Genomic DNA, 25,214 nt, shown 5'->3' with positions numbered 1-25,214 from the left:
ATTATCTAGATAAAACAAATATTATTATGCACATGTATATATCAAATGATGCAATTATATAGCACCACCTATTCTAAATGACATGTTAAGCACATATCATATGTTATATCCATATAATTTAAACAATTATAAACATAGAATAATTAATAGGTCTTAATCCATGGTTTCCTAGAAAAGAAAAATTACAAGCCCAATAGGCCCAAAAAGCCTAACTTAATATCTGGCCCTTACTTCTTCGTTTCTTCAGATCTTGCAAGTCAATGGGGTGTGGGCCAAGTTAGAATTGGTTTCTAGGGTTTTTAGCCCAAAAAACATAAAACCCTAACAAGTCCCCTATTGATCCCGAGCACCAAAACCGCCGCCAGTCGCCACACAAAACTCGGATCACCATCAGGAAGGTAGATACCCAAATAAGGAATCTACCAACAAAAAATCATCAAAATCCGATCACGCACGCGCCTCCACGCTCCTGATGAATTCAGGCGCGTGAATCCCACTCTTAGCCGCTTTGATTGGCGCCTGTGGGCGCGTGCAGGTGTTTCCGACGACCGTTCTCCTCCCACCGATCCTCCTTCGTGTCCTTCAACTTCTTATGATGTTGATCTATCAAGCCGCAGCTCCAATACACACGAAAAACGATGAACAGCAACGAGTATACAGTTTTTTTTCGGGTACTTTTACATATTTTTCCAATAAATCCGAATTTACATAAAAAAAAATTCAAATAAAATTGTAGGAAAAATAAATAAGTAAATCACTCATGAAGGAAACCCTAATCTTATGATTAGCCTCCTTGTTACATCCCAAAAAAAAAAATATACAAGCAAAAATCTACTATGGATTAAGGCCAAAACCAAATCATTCATTCATAATAAAAAAATATAAATAACATGAATAATAGAATCCTAGGTGCCATATGTCTAATATACATCATATATACATGAAAAATAAAAAATGGATTCGTTTTATCACACACCGATTCAATCACGGCTCTGATACCAATTGCTAGTATCATATATACAGCGGAAGCCTGATCGAGATTGAATAAAGTGTGCAATAAATTATGTTATTATCCATAAGTTTACTAACCTTTAGCGTAGAACCTTCCAAACTATTCTCTAAGCGACAGATCTGCGTATGGGCGCACCTGATCACAAAAGAAACAAGAAGATTAATCTGAAAAAAACCTTTGAAATTCACAGTTTCTGTTTTTCTCTCAAGGTGTTTTATTTTCTACTGAGATTCTAAATTTCTAGAAAATAATAATTTAAACTTATTAACTGGAGGCTAGTAAACAGTATATTTATAGACTGCTAACCCTAATCCTCCTAGGATTTAATAACACCTTGGGCCCAATTAATATACTCCTTTTTATATCTTAATAATCAATTAAATGGGCTCTGCCAATTAATGAGCTAGTTTGGGGATCATACGGTTTATTATTAATCAAGACTCCTAATCATGGATTAGTTTGCTCCAAGAGCATTAATCCAACAATCAGGTCCGTTTATATATATATATATATATATATATTCTATGTAGTTGGTTGATGATTTAATTCTTCTTAGAACATGCACTGGGGAAGGCCTTATAAACTTTGTATCATGCTGACAAATTTGCACATAATACTAGTTGAAATCTCAATGAGTTCACTTCATTATCTTTTGCAATTCGTTTGTTCCACTTCCAACAAGCATTCATTTCACTTCCACAAATTTGTACACAATACTAGTTGTCTAATTCTAAATGTTTTACTACTTTGAATTTTTTAACCTACTAACTCACACCCTGAGCAGAGCTTGAACCGTTATAAAGCAAGAAGTTCAATACAAAGTGAAGAAAAACAATGAAAGTGCAGGTGCTGCTTCCAACACCAGCAATATGGCAAGGTACTTTATATATTAACTTCCCTGCATCTACGGAAAATATTTATTCCGTAAAGCTTCATTAATTCGACACAAGATATTTATTCCATATATACAGTCAACAACATCCCATAAAAACTTTTTTAGAGAAATATAAACTTTTGGCTTAAAAATTTTTTTTGGTTAACAAGCAGTTAGTAACTTAAACATCAATTTTTTAAAACAAAAAAGTTTATAAATAAGTGTTTTTTGGTTAAAAAATAAGTCATACCAATCAAAAGTAAAGCCAGGCCGTTGATTTTTTTCTTTGTTTTTTCTGAATCGGAACTAAGGAAGCCAGAAACTAGTGGCTTTGCAGGTCCCATCTGTTTGTATGGACTGGACTTGTGGCGTTGGGTCTCAAGCTTCAGGCCTCGGGTTCCCGATCTCCCGCTAGCCTGTTGGTTTTTTATTAGTCAATCACATGATTATGTTTGCACTCCACGTTGTTATTCTTAAAATTTTAAAAGAAAAACAATTACTCAAAATAAAAGGAACAACCAAGAGAACTAGATCCTAGCAAATTGGTAGATTGATGAACAATTTAGTCTGGCCAACAAAAATAAAAACAAAGAACAATAAATTTAATTAATAATTAAAACTTGCTTTTATCACATTAAAATGTGGTGTTAAAATAGACACCAAAACTATATCTACCAAACAGTTTTTACATTCTCCACATCAACCAAGCCCAGAAAACAAATTAGACATCAAGGCAAGTAGTGGGAGAGGAAGAAACTCTTTTTTTTGATTCATTCTCTTCTCTCTGTGTTCAACATTTAAGGAAGAGCAATAATTGTCACAGTAAATACAAGGCTCCAAGAAACATCTCTAGGGTTCCACAGCCTACAAACTGCGACCAAATTACATGTTCACATCAGTTACATTTTGTTAAAGAAAACAAACAAAAAAAGGAAAAAATAAAAATAAAAAAAGAAAGAAAATAAGCCACTTCCTAGTACCACCCCCAAGCAACTCCCCACATTTTGGCTCTCTCATCGTCAAACTTTGCCACCACCCTGCTCAATGCACAGAAGCCATCATCAGTTGCTTATGGTTTTAATAAATATCATCCCAAAATTCCAATCAATTACAACAACAGAATACCTGAAAACAGGGTGAGCAAGCCACCGCTAATAATGAAGTGGTTTCCTCATCGACATGAACCCCATTTAAAGATTTTCTTCAACCCACTACTCGTAACTGGCATCTACTCGAACATTGCCACTTTGCCTACCTTAAAAATTTCCCCCACCACGTCTGGAGTGACTCTGGCCTCTCTCCCTGTCCCTTACCCTTGCACCAGTGTTCTGATGAGTACCATCTTTAGGTCCCTCAGAGTTGTTGGACTTGTTGTATGGCCCAACTGGTTGGTACTCGTAATGGGAATTGTGCCTTTGCCTTTCCCGGTTGGCAGGTGGATTATATTGACTATTATCTTGTCCAGAATAATTCCAGTCCCCACGAGACTCTTGACCTCTGCCGAAACGGCTGTTCTGGTGTCCACTTCTACGGAATCCAGAGGCCATTTGTTGCTCATGTCTAGCATCCAAACCCACTGGTGCTGGTTCAACTTGGTTGATAGGACCTTGGTTTGGGGAATGGGGACGTCCCCTAGGTGCCGGTTTTCTTTCCCTCTTAGCCTCTGATTGCCCCAGATCTGGTGTTTCGTCGGCATTGCTTCTTTTAGAGTTTGATTGACCACGGTGATGCTGGCCCGCAATTTCACTAGTATCCTTGTGCATTGGTGGAAGCACCCCATCCTGGGTACTGGACTCTTTCCTGCTAGTGCGATTAATTTCATCTCCAAAAGTTTGACCACCATTATGCCTGTTTCCCCGTTGATTACTAGCTGAAAATGCCTGAGATTTGGGTTGCCAATGAGACACTAAACGTTCTCCAATACCTCGATTTTCTTTTGAAGCAGCAGGTAGGTCTGTTTGACTCATCTCAGAAACTGAAGATTGAGCATAAATTTTATCGGCATCCCCACCATGATTTTTCTTTTGAACTAGATCGTGATTATTTCCCATGCTTTTGTGTCCTTTGAATGCATGGCGCTTTCCCCTTGCTATTACTCCCTGATCCTTTATCACAGTTACTGAGCCTGGTTCCACAGTGTTAGAGGTGTTGGAAATGCCCCAACCATCAGAAGTATCCCATTCATCAAAACTATTTGGTTGCTCTTTCACTGAGCTCATATCAGGTCTTTGGGAATGCTCATTAGACTTTTGAACATACTGTCCAAGATTTGAAGCATTTGTGGGTCCATCTTGCAACCCTTGCACGCTGGTTGATTCTGTTGATACTCGTTGCCACCATGATCCGTGTGCTTTTCCCTGCTTATTCTGCCGGCTACTCCCATTCATGGATTCTGTGGCATACCCTGCTTTCCCAACAGCCACTCCAGCAGACTGGGGACTATCAACACCTTGGGAACCAGTATCTGCTCTCACAGTGGTCTCATCACTTGCAGTCTGATTGATTGTAGCAGCCAGAGGTTGATGACTACTTCCCTGCTGTGCCATTTCTTTGGCTACAGGTTTTGGAACGTATCTCTCCATTTCTGCTCTCTTATTTTTAGAATTATTCTGCACTTGATGATCAGATTTTACAGCAACACTAACAGCCTCAACTACATTTTTAGGACTGGCTTCATCAGTGACCTCAGTTTTGCTCTGTGACCTCACAGGCGCCCAGACAACAGCATCACTGCCATGTGACCTCTCTGTGGATCTATTAACTGGTGGATTTCTAGGCATCCTGCGAGACTGCTGAGGTTTCCACTGGTTATTTACTCTACCATGAATTTCCTCATTCGGTAAAGATGAATGTTGATCTGTAGACTGATCTGCACCTTTAGATATAGTTGGTAACTGAAATGAGCTAGGATCCAACTCAAACTTAGCTGCCTTTGGCTTACCACCATCAACAGAAGTGTTTGCAATATTTTCTTTTGATGCTGATGATGGCAATGCAGCCACTGGCGATGCATCTTCCACTTTGTGCTTGTTCTTGCCATTCCTGTTATTTTTCTTTCTAGCATGTCCAGATGAATCAGCATTGGCATTTGAATTAACAGGCAAGCTTGAGTCACCAGTCAAGACAACTTCATTAACTGCAACTCCAAGAGAGACCGTGACTTGATCTGCTGCATCTGACTGATTTTTTAGCGCCTCATTTATACTAGTTGCGGCAGAAACAAACTTCTCAGTAGAAATCTTTTCTGATGGATTGGTCTGCTTCTGTTTGAATCCCATACGCCTTGGCTTGGAGGAGTTACTTTCATGAACTTGGGAAGAAAAATTATGATGAGCACTATTAGCTCCTGTATCCTCCCGCTGCAAGGGCACAGATTGTTCATGCATCATAACATGTTCCCTGCGACTACTCTTTGGTGCATCCAGAAACTGTTCACTCGATGAAATGGGGGACTCTTCAAATCTGGTGGCACTGCCTTCATTAAACTCAGCAACATTATTCAGTTTAGAACCTAATGCTGACTTTGTAGGCCCATATCTCCTACCAGCAATCACCGTCTCACCAGAAGTTTGAGATTCTTCTTGCTTACTCTGTATTGCACTTGAAGCATTTTCCAACTTCTGAGTTGACCCTTCCACGGCATGTGTACGCCTGTTCAACTCTTCCAATTTCGCATGAGCCTTGGCCAACTGCTTTCTAGTCCGCTCCTCCTCTTCCTCCTGTAGTTGTCTAGTACGTTGCCTGGCTAGCTCCCTCATCTTAGCACGCTGGTAATAAGTCCAAGAAGGTACTATATAAGTTTCTTCCTTAAAAACTACAGAGGAATGAAAATCAGACATATTACCTGTGCCTGGCTATCATTGGAGTCCAAATCTGGAGGCACAGATTCTCCCTCTCCTCTACCATGAGGATATGACGCTGGCTTCTCAGTAGCCTCTACAGATGTATGGTGAGCATGCTCAACATTAGAAGTTTCCAAATGCGTAGATGGAATTACCGGAGAATCTGCGTTTGAGCATTTATTTTGCCACCTGTCAGCCTCTTGGGTATTTAATCTTCCTCTGCCATGATAATCACCTTTGCCTTGCATACCTTGTGTAGATCTCCTGTAATTCAGCATATTAATATATTTCCCCACAGTCAAAATAAAAAATAACATATTTTCAGTGGAAACTGCAATTTATTAACCAACCTGGACATGGTTGTTCTCACGCCAGCAGTTGCATCAAGACGCTTATCTCCACCAGAAATGCCACTTACATGGGAAGCATGAGCGGCAGTTTCAGTCTGATGAGCTTTTGGATTACCCTGAAATTTATTGAGTTGCCGGTCCCCACTTGAAATAGATGTGCCATCACTTCGCCCATCAGAGGCACGTGCTTTTGCATTTAATCCCTCTATCTTTTGGATCAGACTGGAATCTTTCGCACCAGCTGGGAGTGGATGTGTTTTTGACAAACCAAGTGCTTCAGTTTCCAATTTCTTTACAGAAATGTCATCAACAGGCTTCATGTTCCCTGCACTTCCATGAGATTTTACTTGGGCAGGAACAGAAGCAGAAGTACATTGGTCATCAAAAGTCTGAGAAGAAGCTTCCTCACCAAGTGCTGGTTTTCTTAAATCCCTCTCCCCATCGTTCCTGTGATCTGGCCTCCAATTGTTCTCCCAGGACGATGCTCTTGGTTGGTCCCCTCCAGAGCCTTCACTTCTTTGTTCCTCATTCTTTCCATCCCAACCATCATGCTGCTTCAGAAGAACTTTGTATGGCCCTCGAGTATCCTGTGGATGACCAGATTCCACTTTTTCTGCTATCAAAGTTTGGTTGGCAGGGCCATGTCCAGTGGATCTGCCATGGGAATTACCAGGCTCAGGAGTATTTTGACCTGAGTACCTATTATAAACAGAGGGACCAGCTGCCATTCCCATAAATGGAACATCTCTTTCATTTGAACTGCAGTAGCCCATTGGAGGATTGTAATATCCCTCAAAAGGCACTGGACCATGGTAAAAACCAGGTCTAATTGGCATTCCTGGGCGCATATAAGCATCAGGCATATGAGGTCTGTACATATCTCCATTCATAGGGTGGTGTCCTCTTGGACCAGCTACAGGTGGGGGAACTGGCTGTGGGTTGGCAAGACCGGCAGCTGGAATCTGTGGACGATAATATGGAAATGGTTCCATAGGAAATCCACCAGGAGCAACTGGGTTTCCATATGGGGGACCTCCTGGCCCTCCAGGAGGCCCTCCTGGGGGCCCCCTAAACCAAACACCTCCTTGAGGATTGTTTAGTGGAGCACCATGCCAAGCATCATAATGCTGCGAAGGTACACTAGCATTAGGGTACGGTTGGGAATTTCCCTGCCACTTCTCCATACCAGGTCTACCTCCATCATCGCTGTATGGTGGATTGTCTCTTTTCCAAGAATTGACTGTGCCACTCTTTGCATTTGCATGTACAGAAGCATCACCTGAATATTTGAAAAATGAAAAGTAATATAAACATATCTTCAACAACACACCACAGACAGATAACAAGAAGCAAAAAATAGCAGCATCCTATTAAAACATAAGAAGAAAGTAAATGTACACAGACCAGCTACGGAAGTCTCAATCCTCTCTTTTGTTGTTCCTCCACCAGAAGATGAGCCAGGACGACCGTGCAACCTCTGATCTGTATCAGCAGCAACCAAGCAATCAGAATAGCATATCAAATATCCAATGAAAACACCACCAGATTTCCTGGGAGATCATGTTCACATTCAAGCATTTTACTTGTTTTGTTTTTATATTGCACCAACTTCCCATTAGAGGCATTGCAAAAAGCCCATAGATGTCCTCTTAATTAAGCTACTTTAAAATATTTTCTTCTACCATAAAATTTTTCCCTATTCATGACCTAATCTATAAGTATGAACTCTGTAAATCTACTACAAATAATCTGACTGAAATCACTCAATCAGATTTAGTACAAAAAAGTACACTACCAACAGATTCCGCAAAGCTTCAAAACCTGGATGAAAGTGTTAACATCATTCACAGTTCTTTGAATCAGTTGCTTGAAAATTAGATAATCAATCCCAAGTAAATAAAAGAAAGTAAATGATAATTTCACAAACAGAAATATATACAATCAAGACAAACCCTTCTGCCCTGATGACAATGCCATGCAATATATACAATCAAGACAAACCCTTTCTGCCCTAATGACAATGCCATGCAACTGTAAAACATTAAAATGGAAAGATATCAAAGTACAGCACATAGCAATAAAACAAACAAAAGCACCAATAAATGCAAAAGTTCCAAATGCATAAAACCTTGTGAGTCGGCATTCTTTCCAGAATTCTCTTTTGCAGAACCAAGTGTTGGAAAGTCTCCGGAAGTAAGTGAAAACTCATCATTCTTGGGCGGCATCACTCCCTGTATAAAAGTGAAAATCTTAATAGATCAGGCAATTTATAAAAAATAAGCAACCAGTGAGTAGCAAACAGCACATAGATAGTGATTTTTAATGATTATAACTCAATCATAAACCATTCCTACCATGCTGTGGCAACCAACATAGAAATGAAAACTTTTAATTATTGAAGTATTGATACTATAAGAATATTGTGCAACAAGCTATGGACAATAGACTGACTACATATAAATAGAATTGCCAAATAAAAAAACAGTGGATGATTTAACTCAATTGAAGAATCCATCACACTTCCACTTCAACACCCAGGATTTTAGCAGAAAAATAAATATACAAGTCTCAAAAAAGTAGACAAGTAATTAAGTATGCATCTGATGCAAGAAGGGATTTACGGAAGTGTAAATCAACACATTAGCCTTGGGCATACCAATTTTTCAGCAGTTCCAGCAGCATTCCATGCCACTGAATGTTCAGAGGGTTCAGCAAACCGTGATAATTGCGAACTACCAGGTCTTGTTTCAGCACTGCGAGGACGCAAGGAAGTCAGTGATGTCTGATTTGTTGCCAATGCCCCAGAAGCTGATGATGGCCTAGAATTCTGACCACTTGTGTTAGCAATGGGCTCATGAATTCTATCACTGCTTGCAGTTGATGGTCGAGTGCCACTTCCAGATGAAGGACGGCCGCTGAGATGAGTTGGTGAACCAGTACCACCACCAGTTGGAGAAAGTGAGGATGAGCCCCATGCATTTGATGCAGAAGAGGATTTACTTCCCCAGCTAAGTGTACCCCTACAAGTTTTAATTCAAGCAACATATAAAATATCCATAGCTTTAGTGATAAAAGCTTTGAAAATTTTATATCCAACGTATGAATAGAAGTCAGGGAAAGAAGGTATGAAAGAGAAATTACTCACTTGGGAACAATTTCCACGCTAGGGTCCAAACCATGATTTTCTAGCCTGGAAACATTACAGAAAAACAAGGGATATCACAGGGAAAACCAAACATTTTGGTAACTGAATTAAAGGGGGAAAATAAAAACAAAACAAAAATGTACCTTTGACTAGGTAGGTTAATAGGCTTTGGCACAACAATTTTCCCAATAGGAGTCAAGGTACCTCTTTTCCACCTACAAGAACATTATCAAGTTAATGATGACTTAAGAATGTTAAAAACAACGACATCTTGCCATTAAAACCGGACATGAAGAAATATGAAAGTGTTTTGCGAGGGCAGTTATGCATATATGCCTTCATATACCTTTTTGTACTCCTACTCCTAGAATGCAATAAAGCTGAATAAAATGTATAGCATAACATTGCAAATATACTAAAAAGATATGGAAAGTTACTAAAAAGTTTGATGAATGTTTTAATTCAAAACCACCAAATAAAAAGGCTTCAAAATCTACAAAACACAAAAGAAGAGACACTTAGCCCTTTCTAAACCATACTCTATCCCCACTTAAAAGAAAACTTGTTTGGAAACAATTGCACAGAGGAAAGGGATCTGGCGTCTACATCAAGGTGCTTTAGTTCACATTTTGGACGCTTATATCCCTACAAATATAGTTGGTCATTGCCAACTTCTGAATTTCTTTCAAGGTTACTGTCTCTTCTATCCACAAACATACTGGTAATTAATTTCTTTTACATATTCCTAAAACTCCCCAGAAAATGTCCAGTTTTTCAAATTATTTGCCAGCCAAATAAGAACAACAATTCCAAATTTCTCCGAGTGCAAGAAAATAGAAACATGGCCTAGTTGATTAAGGGATTCTTGATCAAATTTCTAACAATAAGATAAACGGGAATCATGCCAAGTAACTAACACCTTTGCTAGCAAAATCGGAGATATTGAAGAAAGTTAAGAAAAAAATCAACATTACCTTCTGTCTCCAGAATACATACTTGAGGCCATGTTTCAGCTGTCGTTGCAAGATCATTCAAACAAATTTCACACAGCCTGAAAGAAGAAGATCACAATCCATCTGTATGTTAGTCAAGAACGAGCTATTAAGAGCAACATAGCAATTACAAGACCATGAAGTGGCATAAAAATCTGAATTGAGTGCATGGACACAAAAAATAATATGAAGTAATTATTTGAAGGGAAGAGAGATTCCAAAAACTAATAGATTACTTTGAAAGAAAGGTATGCGTGTCTATGCTGCTTGTTTGTGAACTATCGTTTCACAAACAGCCACTAAGTTCTCATGAAAATCAAATTCATATCCTCAGATAATAATGATACACCATAAAAGAGATAGTCCTATGTACTACATTGCCACCCTTTGCCCCAATCCACGGTATTGAAATCAATCCACTTACTCCCAATAGAAAATGATACTTAAATAATCTCTTCTTTCATAAACCTAGGCTGCATCATCTGCCTCTAGCATAAAATAGTCAACCACACTAGTAATTAATGATTTGAAAGACAATTTAGATTTCCCATGTATTCCCACTTCCTTTTCAACTTTCTCAAACAAAAATACTAACAATTATTAAAAAAAGGTTTTAACATAAGCAGCTCCATTTACACTCACACATACACTAAACCACAAAAAATTCTCCCACATAACTTGCTTTCTGACCAGTTAAATATTATCCATGAAGTAAGAAAAGGCATTCTAAGCTAAAGTAGCAAGTAGAAACCATAACAGTGACAAGTATTCTATCACAGAAAAAAGATTCTTTTGACACATTTGTTTTCCAATTTTTGCTGTATATTGCAAAACATAAATATTCCTGACAAATACAACAAGCTTACTAAAGTCCGGATGCTCCTCCTAACTCAAAATTTGATGTGCTAATCAGGATTATATCCTATGCATAGCACCAGCTAAAGTCTGAAACATACACTTTTAGTTTTGAATTTGGATTTTTGGTGCTTGATAAAGTGTTACACAAAGGGACATAATGAATGTATAACATATATGCATATCACATATTAGTTAATATTTTTCTTGTGATGTTTAAAGGCATTCTTTAGATATATTCCTTAAACACCCATCTATTCGGTACATCCCTCTTTTGCCACAATTTTTCTTACTAGGGGGAGACACAGACAGAGAGAGAGAGAGAGAGAGAAAGAGAGAGAGAGAGAGAGAGAGAGAGAGAGAGAGAGGTGGGGGGGGGGGGGGGGGGGTGTGAGGGGCACCAGCTAGAAGTCCATGACCCTCGTTACTTCTATTCTTCTGTGTATTGCTTGCAAATTGCCAAGAATGAACACCCACAAAGCCCCCTTCCCATCCCCACACCTACCAAAAGAAATTAAAGAAACATCCAATTACCGTCTGATCAGTGACAAACATGCAATTCTATTTGCTAAAGAATGGCCGTTTACAAGCTGGTTATTGACCACTTCAAATCTAGACATTACATGCACCACATGCTAGAAAGAGAAACTTCTTCACCTCAACCTTCATCCTTCGGACTCAAAACTCAAGAAGTAACATCACTTACAGGTTCCAGCATCACTCCGTAGAACCTCTATATCCCCCATATTTTTCACTAAGGAATTTCTACTTCTAGTTTTAGCGAACATAGGAAACTATTCCATGTTAGTCATGGTATAAACGGCACCCCAAGCTGAAATTCAAATATCCTTTTTCTTCATAAAATGGAAAAACAAAGAATTAAAAAATAAATAAATAATTAAAAATTAAACGATCTCATACTCTTCTGCACAGTATTGATCGCCAAACTAAACCTTTTCCCAGCTACCAAACACAATAGTGCTAATAAACTTAAAAATCACAGTTTTCAACCACGGATAAAATATAAGTTAAATCTAAAATACCAACAATATAATATACATACATATATATATATATATATATATATGTTTGTGTGTGTGTGTGTTTGTGTGCAAACTACTCCCCAGTGAAATCTAAACAAGCCTGTAACGAAATCAAATTCCCATATTTATCAGAACACGCACGAAAAACCCCTAAATGCTCTGTTTTCTTGCGACGAAACTATAAAAATCTGGCAACATATTTATCCATAAAGCCATACTTCTAAATGCAATTTCTTTTACTTTTTTTCCTTTTCCATTTCTTCAATATTCCGTCTGTTTATTTTATCGGGAACCAAACACCCTTCAAATAATACAATAAACGATATATAGAATTACAGATTATGATACATATTAACTTGGGAATGACTTGCCTGGTCTTGAAATAGGTTTTCAAAGGGTACGTGGAAACCCTAAGAATGTTTATGTGGGTTTTGAAGAGAATAAGAAACCCAGAAAAAAAAAATTTAAAAAAAGAAAGAAAAGAAAGAGAAAAATAAACGATCGAAACGTTTATTAGCAAAGGTTCGAAGAGATCGTATAGAGGGGTTCAGAGGAGGAGATCTCTGCGAGTTGTTAGCGATTTATTTCTGACAGTGAAAGTTTTCAGATCGGAGAAGAAGAAAAGGAAGGGGAAGAGAGAGAGAGAGAGAGAGAGAGCGAGCGAGCTCGAGAGGAGTTTGAGGATGTACGAGTTATTAACCCCCCGATATTTATTCTAATAGAAAAATGTAAACCTCCTTTTGAACAAAAAATTAAAAAAAATTCAGTTTATAGTTTTCCATACCAATAAAAAAAACATTTTTTCAAAGAAAAATTTTAATTTTAATTTTAATTTTTAGAAATTCTATTATTTCTTAATTTTTTTATCAACAAAATTCTATTATTAATTAGTATATACTTGTTTTTTAAAATTCTATTATCCTTCTATTGGAAATAATCCATTTTCTATATGGCTCTGGTTTTGAAAAACTGTATGTTTCTCAATTCCAACTGGTTTTTTCCATATTTATTGGGCTTTGATTTTTTCTTTTTTTCTTTTTTGGTTATAGACTGATAATTTTTGTCAGTATTCAAGAATAATACTATTGAAAAAAACATTTTCATATCTAAAGATGAAAAACATATATATTTTATTTTTAAAGTTTTAGATATCTAAAGATTGAAAAAAGTATATATATTATTTTTAAAGTTTTAGGTGTAATTTCCTAATCCAAACTTCACCCTTTTTTTTTTCATATTATTCCTTTTGAATTAAAAATGTTTGGTGGTTGATATTAAATATATATTTGGTGGTCATTTGGAGTTACTTTTAAAAAAAAAATTAAAATTAATCGAGCGAATTGAATGTCCATTTGTTTTTGTTATTTCTTGACAATCACAAATAGATGGACAATATGCAAAATTCCCATGGGAAAAAGTAAAGCTTTTTATTGTTGTTATTTTCCTGCATATTTAATTTTAATATATACATATATATATATATATATATATAGTTCTTTAAAACAATTTTTTCAATTTATGATATATTAGCATTCTAAAATATTCAAAGTTTAAAATATTTGAAATTTTTTTAAAATTTTTATTTTTTAAAGTTGTCAAAATAAAATTTAGATTTTAAATGGAAATGGGTAGAATTTTTATAATATTTTTTAAAAAAATTTTAATAAAATATCTACATCAGATATTTTAAAATTTGATTAAAAATCTATAATATCCATAAAAATTTTGAAAATTTCCATGTAAATTTTGAAAATTTTCATAAAATTTTAAAAATATACATGAATTTTTTATTTTTTTTATAAAAATCACAAATGTTATTGATATTGAGTAAATTATTTTACAAAATTAACTTTGGTGATATTTTTTTAATCTTTTAATTTTTTTCAAATATTTAATAATATAAATAAAACGAAATAAATTGAAATTAATAATCTGAATAAGTTTTATTTATTGATAAAATATATATATATACTTACTATACATGTTGTGTAAGATGGATTCATTAAAATTTTATAATTAAGAGTTAATAATTAATTATATAAGAATGAAAAATAATAACATAAAATAATATCATGGAAATACAATATTATATAAAATTAATATTGATAGCATTTAAGATCTTTATAATTGACATATTATTAATTACATATAAAATTATTAAGGAAATATATTTTTTAATAATTACTTTTCACATTTCATATATCAAAATGAAAACGAGAAATATACTAATAACGTTAATTATTTAAGAGTTCCATAAGTATTGAAATGATATTTGTGAAAAATAATATAATTGTAATGATTGTTTTATCTTAATTAATAAACAATTTATCAAATATATATATATATATATATATATTTTTTTTTTATCAATAATAATTTATTTATGATCGTTACCGCTTATTATAAATTAAATTGATGAAGAGAAATATAATATTTATTCAATATATTTAAAAATTTTATAATCAATTTGGTAATTGATTATTTAGATAAACTAATGCTAAAATTTTAACCAAAAAATTAATTTTTAAAATAAATTTTTATTATTTTTTATAAATTTTTATCAATATTTGATATTTTTTAACACTTCCATATAAATTATCATATTTTGAATTTTGATATTTCTACAAATACTAAAATTTTGAACCTTCATGATTCCATCTTAATTAATAATTTAATATTAAAAATCTAGATAGTAAAGTGATAATCATTAATATTTTTTACATCAGTAAGTATATATTTACATATAATATATCTTTTAGTGTAAAAGCTATGTTAACATGTTTTGCAAAATTGTTACATAGTATGTCACCTTATATTTTGCATGGAGGAAACCCATGGTCACTTGGAAAATTATTAAGTAGCTTGTATGTAACTTGTATGTTGCACATTAATAAAATAAATTATTACCCTAGACGTTTACAAAATATATTCCACAAATGTAATAGAAAAAACAAGATGGAATTTTAATGGTAAAATTACACATGTAATGTTACCACAAAGTACATTATTTATGAAATAAAAAACCAATTTAAATATGTAAAAACAAAATTAAAAAATCCCCAAAAATGTGTAGCCGTCAGATCAAGATGAACTGTTTTGTTTTATTAGAAGTGGTACATGATGTTGTTGACCTGAGATAGAAGCATTTCCATGCATGTTGATCGGACGGCCAGCATCATCCAAAATGAGACAGGCCAGTATATTTGAAGCTTTTTGCTTGACGATCAAAAGAGATTATAGGGCGACAAAGAGAGAGGGGCTTAGCGCATCGTATAGAGTAACCAAGTAAGCTTGTTTTGATCTCATTCCTGCTTCTCTTATTGGGTTTCAGACAACTAAATCAAATTTTGTCTTTTTCTTTTTTTTAAAAAAAAATCAGTATAATACTAATGGTCTTAATTACCAAACCAAATGAGATTATGGGTTTTCCACATTGATCATTTTCAGAGTGATCCCTCCAGAGACTATTAAATACTTTCCACAAAAGAGGAAGTGGGATCTGAAGGTTGTGCCTTTTTTCTATCCTGAACTGACTGGGATTGGTTTATTGAGTACAATATTTGAAGTGGGTCTGGAAGATGTTTCCTTTACGAACCGGGCGTCAGAAAGTTAAATTGGGTACAAAACGATATTAATGTTTTCAAACCAAAAAAAAAAAAAAAAAAGTGGGAGGCTGTGGGGTCTGGAATTTGAGCCTTTCTCTAGCGCTGGACTGATCCGGATTGTTTTTTTAGTACAATTGATGAAGTGGGTTGGTTTTTTTAGTACAATTTCTGAAGTGGGTCTGGAAGGAGTTTTCTATGCAAAGAGGGAGCCAAAAAGTTGTTAAATTTGGTACTATTCGTGTTACTATCTGAGCTATGGAACCCAAATCTCCATCAAAACTCAAGCTCCCAGTCATGGGATTGTTTCAATACAAACGGGTGCTGAAACTAACTGTTATCGTTTCAGTCATGGTGGTGATTCTGGTCGGTGCCTACTTAGCATTTAAACCTGGAACTAGTACTAGTGTTCTTAAAGGTTCATATTATACAGTGGTTGTGGATTGTGGTAGCTCAGGAACCCGGATAAATGTGTATGAGTGGGTGGCAAATAGCTCAAGTAAGAGAGAGTTGCCAATTTTGCTGCGTTCTTATCCTGACAATTCAACCCATAATTCACTTTGGAAAAGTTCTTGCAAGTATCATTGCATGCAAACTGAGCCCGGTTTAGATAAATCCATTGGTAACTCAGCGGGAGTAAGAGCATCTTTGGAACCATTGATAATGTGGGCAGAAAATATGGTTCCTTTTGAAAGACGTAGCAGTACTCCTATATTTGTTTTAGCTACGGCTGGACTAAGACGTTTGGCAATAGAGGAAGCTATGGGGATCCTGGAGGATGTAGAGGCTGTTGTAAAAGGATTATTCTTTTATGCATAGGAAAAGTTGGATAAGGGTGTTGAGTGGGAAAGAAGAAGCTTATTACGGTTGGGTTGCTTTGAATTATAAAATGGGGAGTTTGAGTAATCATTCGAGGTCACCTAACTTGGGACTTCTTGATTTGGGGGGCTCATCATTGCAGGTTGTTATGGAAATAAATGATGTGAAAGAAGAGACCCACTTGGTTAGGTCAAAATTTGGTTTTACTGAACATCAGATTTTAGCTTACTCATTGCCAGCGTATGGCTTGAATGAAGCATTTGATAGGACAGTTGCTATGCTCAGTCACACACAAGAACTTAGAGAAAGTACTGGTGGTAGATTAAAGCTGAGACATCCTTGTTTTGGTTCTGATTTTGTGCAGAATTACACCTGCTATGGTTGCTTCAGACGAAATGTTGCCAACCAGAAAAATTTGACTAGTGAATTGCTGAGATCTGAATATCCTTCTGTTTATTTAGTCGGAGAACCAAATTGGGAACATTGCAAACTTCTTGCACGGGCTGCTGCTGTAAATTCAAGCAGTTTAGATTTGCCTTGGACAACAGCTGGTGAAGAGTCTAAGGCAAGATTTTGTGCTGATAATGGTGAGTATAAATCTCTGCAATCCATTTCAGTTGTTGATTGTATACATTATTTATTATTATTATTTTTTAAACTTTTCTTGGCAATAAATCAGTTGTTTGTGAAACATCTTTGGTAATGCATTGCCCATTAGTCATAGACGATGACCCAAAGAGTGTCAATTTGCTGTTTTCAGAACTAGAAGTCTTTATGCATTGTATTCCATTGAAAAAAAAAGGGTCTTTATGCGTTGTATGACATAGAAATATTTATAATTCCCTGCTGGTGTTTCAGCAGATAGCGGTATAATAAACTTGACAGCCTTTGTATTTCGTTAAAAAAAAAAAAAAAAAAAAGGTCTTTATGCATTGTATGACATAGAAATATTTAAAATTCCCTCCTGGTGTTTCTGCAGATAGCGGTATAATCAACTGGACAGCCTTAGCCCATCCCGCTGCCCGCTTTCATGCTTTGTCTGGATTTTTTGTTGTTTATGACATGTTGAATTTGCATCCAAGAGCCAACTTGACAAAGATTTGGGAGAATGGTCAGCAACTCTGCTCAGGATCATGGGCCAACTTCAGCAGTGTTTCAGGGAACCAACATAATGCTGGACAAAATTGTTTTCGAGTGCCTTATGTGGCATCACTCATTGAGGATGCTTTGTGTCTTGGTGATAAAGAAATATTATTTGGTCCTGCAGATGTTTCTTGGACATTAGGAGCTGCCCTGGTTGAAGGAGAATTTCCATGGATAGCTACTACCATATCTAATGGCACTTTAATTGTAAATATGGATGTCATATCTTCTCCCATTGTGATATTTGTTTTACTTTTATGTCTCGTAGTGATTGTTTATCGTAGTCAAGTCAAACTGCCCATGTCAGGTAAGAAGGTTGCTGCTCCTGGAGCTCCTGGAACATCTCTGCCTACCTACATTCATCCAAAACGAAGACCGAATTAACACATTGTTAAATCCTTCTTGTAGACAACAATTCATTTATTCTTTTAGATTCCAAACTGAAACTACATTAGAGATCAAAAGAAATGACTTTGAAAAAGTGTGAGATTGCCTAGATCTTATACATGTGTGTTATATGATGCTTGTAGTATCGGAGTTCATTATTTTTGTCTTGGCTGTGGGTTGTCTCGTCTTCTCTGTTACCAATTTTGTAATATCTTTGCTGCATTGGGTTTCTTGGCAGATGAATGCTGCAACTGATATGTAGAAGACAAATGTGCAGCCTTGTCCGTGAACACAAAATATAATACAAATAAGCATCTTTATATTCTTCCTTGCATATATGCATCTTATGGAGATTGGTAGCCTAACAATGGAGAAGCCATAATATATGAATGCACAACGTCGTTATGCAACTCAAAAGTGGAAATACCTTATCTAAGACTTGAAGGAGAAAAATTTCCTAAAATTTGACAAGTAGGTGAAACCAAATACACCAATAAAGAAATAAGCAATAGCTTATCAAGGACCCGTAATCACATTAAATTTGAATTCAAAAGAGCACAGAAAGATGATTAAGCATGTTTAGATCGTAACTTTCCAGTATTAATAAATCTCAGTATCTGTTTATATTTTATTGTTCGGAATCATGTTCCCAACCAGAAGCATTGGTCTTAACCATGTTTATGCAAAGTGAAAATTCCATGGTTTAAGTTACATTTTACATTGAACAACACACTGTAAGCTTGTGGTCATGACAGCCATAACCGCTTAAAAAGATAATAATAAAAGAAATACAAATAGAAAGACTATGAAAGTTACTGAAAAGCAAAAGCTGCAAACCAGCATTCTTCACTTTCTTCAAAAAATAAAACATTAGAAGACAGAACACACATAAGAAAAAGTTATAATAAAAAATAACAAAAATCTCAAGTCTCCAAAGACAAAAACCAACTTATAACACCAGCATGCACTAAAAAAATAGCGAGTCAAAGAAAACATCTTCATAGCCCCGCAAACCATACAATGATAGATTTGGTTTTTAGTGCACCACGCTTCAGCTTCTTACAGAAATCAGCAGAGATTGCTACGGTAACAGAGAAAAGAAATGTTTGTCTTTTCCTCTAAAGACACTTGAAACTGTAATACAGTTTTCTGTTTTCTGAGAATGCCCTTCAATTGAATCATTGAAGTGCACAGGAAACAAGTTCAGGATATAATTTCTATGGTTAACAATATGCAAGGCCTTGGAAACTGAAGCTAGCCTTCCTTTGGTCCATAGCTTCCCTTTTTCTCCTCATGTATACAGCCAACTTTATCCTTTTTCCATGGGAATATATACCTATGTTGAGTATCTTCCCTCATCATGTAGTGTTCTTGATCAATAGAAAAGAGACCCAAGAAAGAAAACGTGTAACAATAAAACACAGCTTGAAATTTCTTACACAGATTTATTCAATACACAAATCATATCGAAGGTCAAAGGAGAATATATTCAGCATATGTATGAGAATATGTACATATCAAATTAGGATGGTTAAGCTAATGCACAATTTACATGGTTCAGACAACCCATTCTCTAGTATTTCAGTATATAGCTATGACAATGGGTTTACAGCCATCTACTACTGAAGCATCAATATCCACCCAAACTTCATTCACACGCCCAATTAAACGAAAAGGAGAATTGTATTGTGCAATTGAGTATCCATAGCTAGTTTCAGAAGATGTGGAGTTTGCCCATGGAGACCTGGCCAAGCTAATGGCAAGTTTCTCTGCCTCTCTTACAATGTTATCATCCCTTGCAAATCCGGAGAACTTCCTGACAGCAACACAGCGACTATCCCATGGATAAGGTTCCAAGTCTAGCTCAGGAAGCGGTGTCGGTGGATCAGCTTGGAATTTCACTGGCAAGTACAGTCTAACAAAATATGCTGATGAATGAAGAGGGCCAGCTCCTGGTACTATGCTTGTCAACACGGGAGCTGTCATTGCAATTCTAGAGAAATTTAGGTTGGCACCTTGAATAAACTGGAATAACCTGTAAGGTAGTCAGAAAACCATCTATCAAAATGAAGCTCATATTCCAAATCATAGTTAGTACAACATCAAGGAATCGCGAGAAATATAAATTCAGACAAATTCTCCATGGCAGAAAAGCAGATCCAGCAATGAGAAATATGTATATTGCTACTTGCAAGCAAGATGTCATGAATATTAAGTTAAGCACATTCTGCAATGAGAATGGAAAGAAAATATGAAAAGAAGACGTGTCATTGCATCATATTGGACTAACAGACAATGAAGAAATATATGTGAAACCACTTTGAGAAAAAATATTGGTATGCATAACTCATCTAAAGTTCAAACATAAAGTTTCAAGATAGTATACATATTGAATATTAACTGGTTCATGAGGCACCAGAATCAGTAAATTAATGGAAAGGATTCCCCCACATACCTTAATCAGGACAAAGTTTTCATCGTTTTGAACACCATCTATGGATTATTCATATCACAGCCTTCTCATACATCGAGCTAAATTATTGTAATACTGAGCACAGGCTTTTTGATACATCACAATCTAAGCTACAACAGCAACAACTAACACAAATTCCCAGTATATTATGACTAGAAACAGATTCAAAGGGGGACTTGTAGAATAAAAATGGGATTTGACGAAATTGAGAATTTTCAGTTTTCCTTTGTTCGCTTCTGAGGAAAAGATCAGACTTTGACTTACGTATATTGCTTGATTGGTCCAGAAATGCAAAACCCATCTCAACTGGTTTTATTACACTACATTGGAAGTTCAAAATCAGATTCTTTTTCCTTTCAAATTAATTTATCAGCAAGCAAACTTCAACTCACAATAAAAAACTGCGAACTTTTTTGCTTAATCATCCAAGATATTTACTTACTTTCAAAAGTCAGAAACCTGAATTACATGGTCTACTCACCAATAATTTTCCTGCACTTTCTCATCAACCAAACATCAACTAAATTCTTAACTACCAAAAAAACAAACATACCAGCAGAAAGTCAACTACAAGAAGCAAACACAACAAAACTCAATGTGCATAAATACGAGTTGCACCTATGAAATCCATTTCTGGTGGCCTTCTGGAAAGAGATTTCTCGAACAGGAGCAGACATCCAAGTGGATTCTCTATAGAGTCTGATCTCGAACTCAGATTCTGTGTGAGCCACTGTATACTGCGGCGATTCGATCGCGTTGCATAAACCCACAACGCAAATCAACCCCATCACTACCGACATTGATAGCCTCGGATTCTCCATCTCTCCACTCTCTCTCTCTCTCTCTCTCTCACACATCAAGTCCAAAGGACCGAACTAAACAAACAAGAACTTTTTGCTCTTCAACACTTTTTAAGATGAAGCTATCCCCACTGTTTGAAGACCAAATTGTAATTTCCTACTATCAAAATCGACATCGCCTAGCCACGTGTTTCATTCATTTCAATTGTTTGATCAAACTAAGCGGATCGCATCTCAAAGCCCACGCGCGAATCCCGAGCCCGAGACCATCACCAAACTTTCCTCTATTTCCTCACACATTTTTTCTTTTTTTTTTTTTTTGTGCTGAGAATTGTTCTGCATTCGATAGTATGTAAAAGCTACGCAAAATGCACGTAAAGAAGCATTGTTTGAGATAAATTTTTACATAATGATTCAAAATCAATCGCTTATAAGCAATTTTTTCAAGAGGACAAGAACTTGGCTCTACGAACCTTCAAGTGATCTTAGACTTTTAGTGTATCTGAATTGCCTACAATGCCTCTCCACTAATACTACTGCTCAGAAATCGTAACTGCCGCATGGCAAAAAATAATAATAATAGATATAATAAAAGAAAAAAGTTCATACTATTTGTAAATCCTTAGAATGGGTGCGGTTACTGAAGCATTGGCTCTTACAGTCACCAAAATCAGATACAGAAATTCTCTTTTTGAGGGAAAAAAAAAAAAAAAAAAAAAAAAAAGAAGAAGAAGAAGAAGAAGCTTTCGTTAAGAATTTACAATATCAGCATTATACACAGTGCCTCGAGTCAAAGTAAATATATGAGCTAGCAACATTACTCAGTCTCTAAAGTTGGCTGGTACCGTCTCTCCTTCAAAATATTCCTTACGCACTGTCTCCACAGAGCAAAACCTCACCTTCAAAAAAAAAAAATCTTATTCAAGTCCAGATAAAATCTAACTCAATAGGTTATGCGTTAAATTGACACACCATATTGATGCTATTCTATGATAAAAAATAAATAAATAAAAAAAATGTTTATGTTATTCTCTGGCTAGACTGGAATTGACGGGCCACTTTTGGAGTAACGTGTCAAAGCGATTATTTCATCACCTATGATGGTGAAAAAATTGAAATGAGATGTCTAAAATGGTTCATTGCCGCATGACAATGCATTTCAATTTGATATATCTTCAGTCTTGTAGACCGTTTAGCCAAAAGAAAACTTCTAAACCATATTGCATGAAAAATTAACCAGTTGCAAAAATATAATAATGCCGGATATACATACCAGAGAAACATATGATTTTAACAAGGGCTTGACAAGCTGCCAGATTGGCTTGAACACAAATGGAGCATCCACAAAAAGGACCTGGCCCAACCGCTTTGGATAATAATAGTAGAACACATCAAACTGTAAGTAAGAACAAATTCAATCAACAATGTCATGTAATTTGAAAATCTATACTTTAACAAATTCAATTAACAATGTCATGTAATTTGAAAAACTATACTTTTGGCTTTTTCATTGAGATTTGCGTTTCTATATTAAGGATTTAATGTTCCAACCATCAGAAGCAGTATGATTTGGACTGAAATCAACATCAGATAGACTGAAAACCAAACCAAATATAATTTTTCTTGAGAAAAATAACAAAACTCTCCATCTATGTATATGAACATGAAGAAACAAGAAACTTCTAAATCATATGCCAATTATAAATTCAAAGCCATGGACAGCAGAGGTAATTGAGTAGCACATAGCATGGACACAAGCACAAGTCACTATAAAAATTTAATAACAATGTTTAGGTGTTTTTATAAATTAGAATTTGGGTATCAGCAGAAAGAATCCCTCCATCATTAGCATATAACTTCCAACTAATTACTGAAAAGAGAACATGTTGTTAGGTTGAAAAGAAATACCAAGAATGTTAAGTAGTTTAAATCTGCATTCTCGGTACCAAAGCCTCGAAGATCAATTATGCCAAGAATTTCTTCTCTCCCATGTGGAAGCTTACTCAATGCCTTTTCAATTAGAAACACACAAAGCTTCTCATTTTCAGTTCTATCATGCACCTGCAGTTATACATTGTAATCAATGTTTGGACCACACCAAAACTAGGAAAAAATAATTAAACAATCTGCCTTTGACTAATTATACTATGTATAATAAAACATCATTTATAACTTGTAATCAAGGTTTCTATTTTGAGATACGATCTTCAATTACATGCAAAATTCAACATTGAACTTCCTAAAAACAATGTTCATAAAATAAGAACAATGGCAATAGAATTCTAAAACTTACATCAGGAAAATGTTTGGATGCCACTACAACGAGTACCGGTCTCTCATTGACATCGAGAAAGTCATGTACATAGGCTTTTCCAGTTTCAGCTATGGTTTTCACTGAATCTTCAGTCAGTTCAGAAACTCCAAATTCTTGACGCCATTTCTATTAGTTAATAATGATGGGAAAGTTAAAAAGAAATTGCAAGTTTCCGAAACACATTGATGATAATCATTCTCCAAAGGAACAAACTTTTCAATTTAAACTGCAATAAACAATTTATAAAGTTGAATATTCAACAAATTTTGAGTAGACTGTAGCTGAGGGATACAATTGCTTTGATCAATTTTGCAATAGCATCTTCCACGGAAAACTTTCTGTCCCTGAGGAACCAGAGGATCATATCTTCATCGTCTCTTCCATTTTTACCCTCAGGAAGGTAATGATGATCTTTCTTAAGCTTCTCTTTCACTTCCAAAACTAACTGCACAATTCAAAAACACAGACTAAAAAATGCACCAGAACTTCAAAAAATTTCCAATGCCAGTTACCAGCCTATTGGATTTCCAGCGAAAATTGAAAAGAGAATAATAACTACTTCAAAACCCTAATTTTTCCACGGATTCTCAGCAAAGCAAACAAAGTACCAAGGAAATGGGAAAGTGCACAATTCGAAAACATAGATACTAAATAAAGAAAGCACCAAAAGCAATAATCAAGATAAAGGTTCAAAAACAAATTCCAATGCCAGTAAACAGCGAATTGGATTTTCAGCGAAGTTGAAAGAGAATAACAACTAATTCAAAACCCTAATTTTCCCACGGAATTCTTAGCAACCAAACAGAGTACCAAAGGGCAAACGGGAAAGTATTAGGATGCAGTGGCGTACCTTACGAGATTCATTATATTCCAAAATGCAACTCCGGACAGAAAACACGCGGCTTCTACTGGATTTGCAGGTAGAAATTGAAGGTAGAGAAGGAAGGCGAAGGGGATTGCACAAGCGGACCGCCATTTCAGAGCCGATGAAATCGCCGTTTTAAGTCGCGGATTTTCGTTTTTTGGTTTTGGCGGTGAACAACGATTGGAGCGATACCTTAGCAGGTAAGCTGTCCAAATTACGTGACGCAACGCCATCGCCACGTTGGCCAAGCGCTAGCCGTCCGATCTTTGTATTCGTTTAATAAAACAGTTATCATGCATGAGAATTTTATGAAAAAATCCATAATTTTAGACGAGAAATTTATATATTTATAATATATATATATATATTCACACACCATTTTTAAAAATTTTTTCATAGGAAAGTGTATATTTAAGCATTTTCTGTGGAATATGATTTTTTTTTCATAAGAAAGCAAATTGTTAGTGATAATTATCATGTTATACAGTAAATTTTAATCAATTATTATTTTTTATTTTAAAATTTTAAAAATGAAATAAATTACTATATGATATATGAATTCCACAGCTAATCATTCATTAAATTAAAGATATTTTCATTTTAAAAATGAAAATGAAACATAAATATTATAGATGAACCTTAAATACTGTTAAGATGATTGTAAATTCTGTAAAACATTATTTGTTTTACATAAATGC

The 25,214-nt window shown here is 35.4% G+C and overlaps 4 protein-coding genes across 6 annotated transcripts; 1 reads left to right on the top strand and 3 right to left on the bottom strand.

Annotated features, from left to right (window-relative positions):
* Window positions 1-2,467: 2,467 nt before the first annotated feature.
* Window positions 2,468-12,815, bottom strand: LOC107418432 (protein MODIFIER OF SNC1 1). Its single transcript, XM_060814637.1, has 11 exons — window positions 12,485-12,815; window positions 10,198-10,274; window positions 9,367-9,438; window positions 9,224-9,268; window positions 8,735-9,098; window positions 8,207-8,309; window positions 7,483-7,560; window positions 6,079-7,357; window positions 5,731-5,992; window positions 3,012-5,653; window positions 2,468-2,923 (listed from the first exon to the last, which is right to left on the bottom strand). Exons 2-10 carry the CDS (start codon window positions 10,227-10,229, stop codon window positions 3,143-3,145), a joined length of 4,746 nt encoding a protein of 1,581 aa, XP_060670620.1. The 5' UTR covers window positions 10,230-10,274; window positions 12,485-12,815; the 3' UTR covers window positions 2,468-2,923; window positions 3,012-3,142.
* Window positions 12,816-15,266: 2,451 nt separating this feature from the next.
* On the top strand, window positions 15,267-18,388 carry LOC107418427 (probable apyrase 7). Its single transcript, XM_025073340.3, is given in 4 exon segments — window positions 15,267-15,398; window positions 15,493-16,510; window positions 16,512-17,121; window positions 17,514-18,388. Coding segments are annotated over 3 exon segments (1,695 nt in total). The 5' UTR covers window positions 15,267-15,398; window positions 15,493-15,973; the 3' UTR covers window positions 18,062-18,388.
* A 1,084-nt stretch (window positions 18,389-19,472) lies between these two features.
* LOC107418429 (uncharacterized) lies at window positions 19,473-21,757 on the bottom strand. Its single transcript, XM_048473428.2, has 2 exons — window positions 21,156-21,757; window positions 19,473-20,099 (listed from the first exon to the last, which is right to left on the bottom strand). Exons 1-2 carry the CDS (start codon window positions 21,392-21,394, stop codon window positions 19,646-19,648), a joined length of 693 nt encoding a protein of 230 aa, XP_048329385.2. The 5' UTR covers window positions 21,395-21,757; the 3' UTR covers window positions 19,473-19,645.
* A 279-nt stretch (window positions 21,758-22,036) lies between these two features.
* LOC107418430 (phosphatidylinositol transfer protein CSR1) lies at window positions 22,037-24,714 on the bottom strand. 3 transcript variants are annotated; one of them, XM_025073809.3, is made up of 6 exons: window positions 24,502-24,714; window positions 23,944-24,096; window positions 23,631-23,777; window positions 23,246-23,398; window positions 22,611-22,703; window positions 22,037-22,236 (listed from the first exon to the last, which is right to left on the bottom strand). In XM_025073809.3, the coding sequence occupies exons 1-6, from the start codon at window positions 24,625-24,627 to the stop codon at window positions 22,159-22,161; spliced, it is 750 nt and encodes a 249-aa protein (XP_024929577.3). In that variant the 5' UTR covers window positions 24,628-24,714; the 3' UTR covers window positions 22,037-22,158. The 3 variants fall into 3 exon arrangements, with proteins under 3 accessions (XP_024929577.3, XP_015882615.3, XP_048329384.2); XM_016027129.4 differs by having other exon boundaries at window positions 22,611-22,733; window positions 24,502-24,703; XM_048473427.2 differs by lacking the exon at window positions 23,944-24,096 and having other exon boundaries at window positions 22,611-22,733; window positions 24,502-24,709.
* Window positions 24,715-25,214: the final 500 nt, after the last annotated feature.

This window comes from Ziziphus jujuba, chromosome 2 (genome assembly GCF_031755915.1).
Source record: "Ziziphus jujuba cultivar Dongzao chromosome 2, ASM3175591v1".
Taxonomy (NCBI): Eukaryota; Viridiplantae; Streptophyta; class Magnoliopsida; order Rosales; family Rhamnaceae; genus Ziziphus; species Ziziphus jujuba.
The sequence above is the reverse complement of the archived record's forward strand: the minus strand, read 5'-3'. Positions and strand labels throughout refer to the sequence as shown.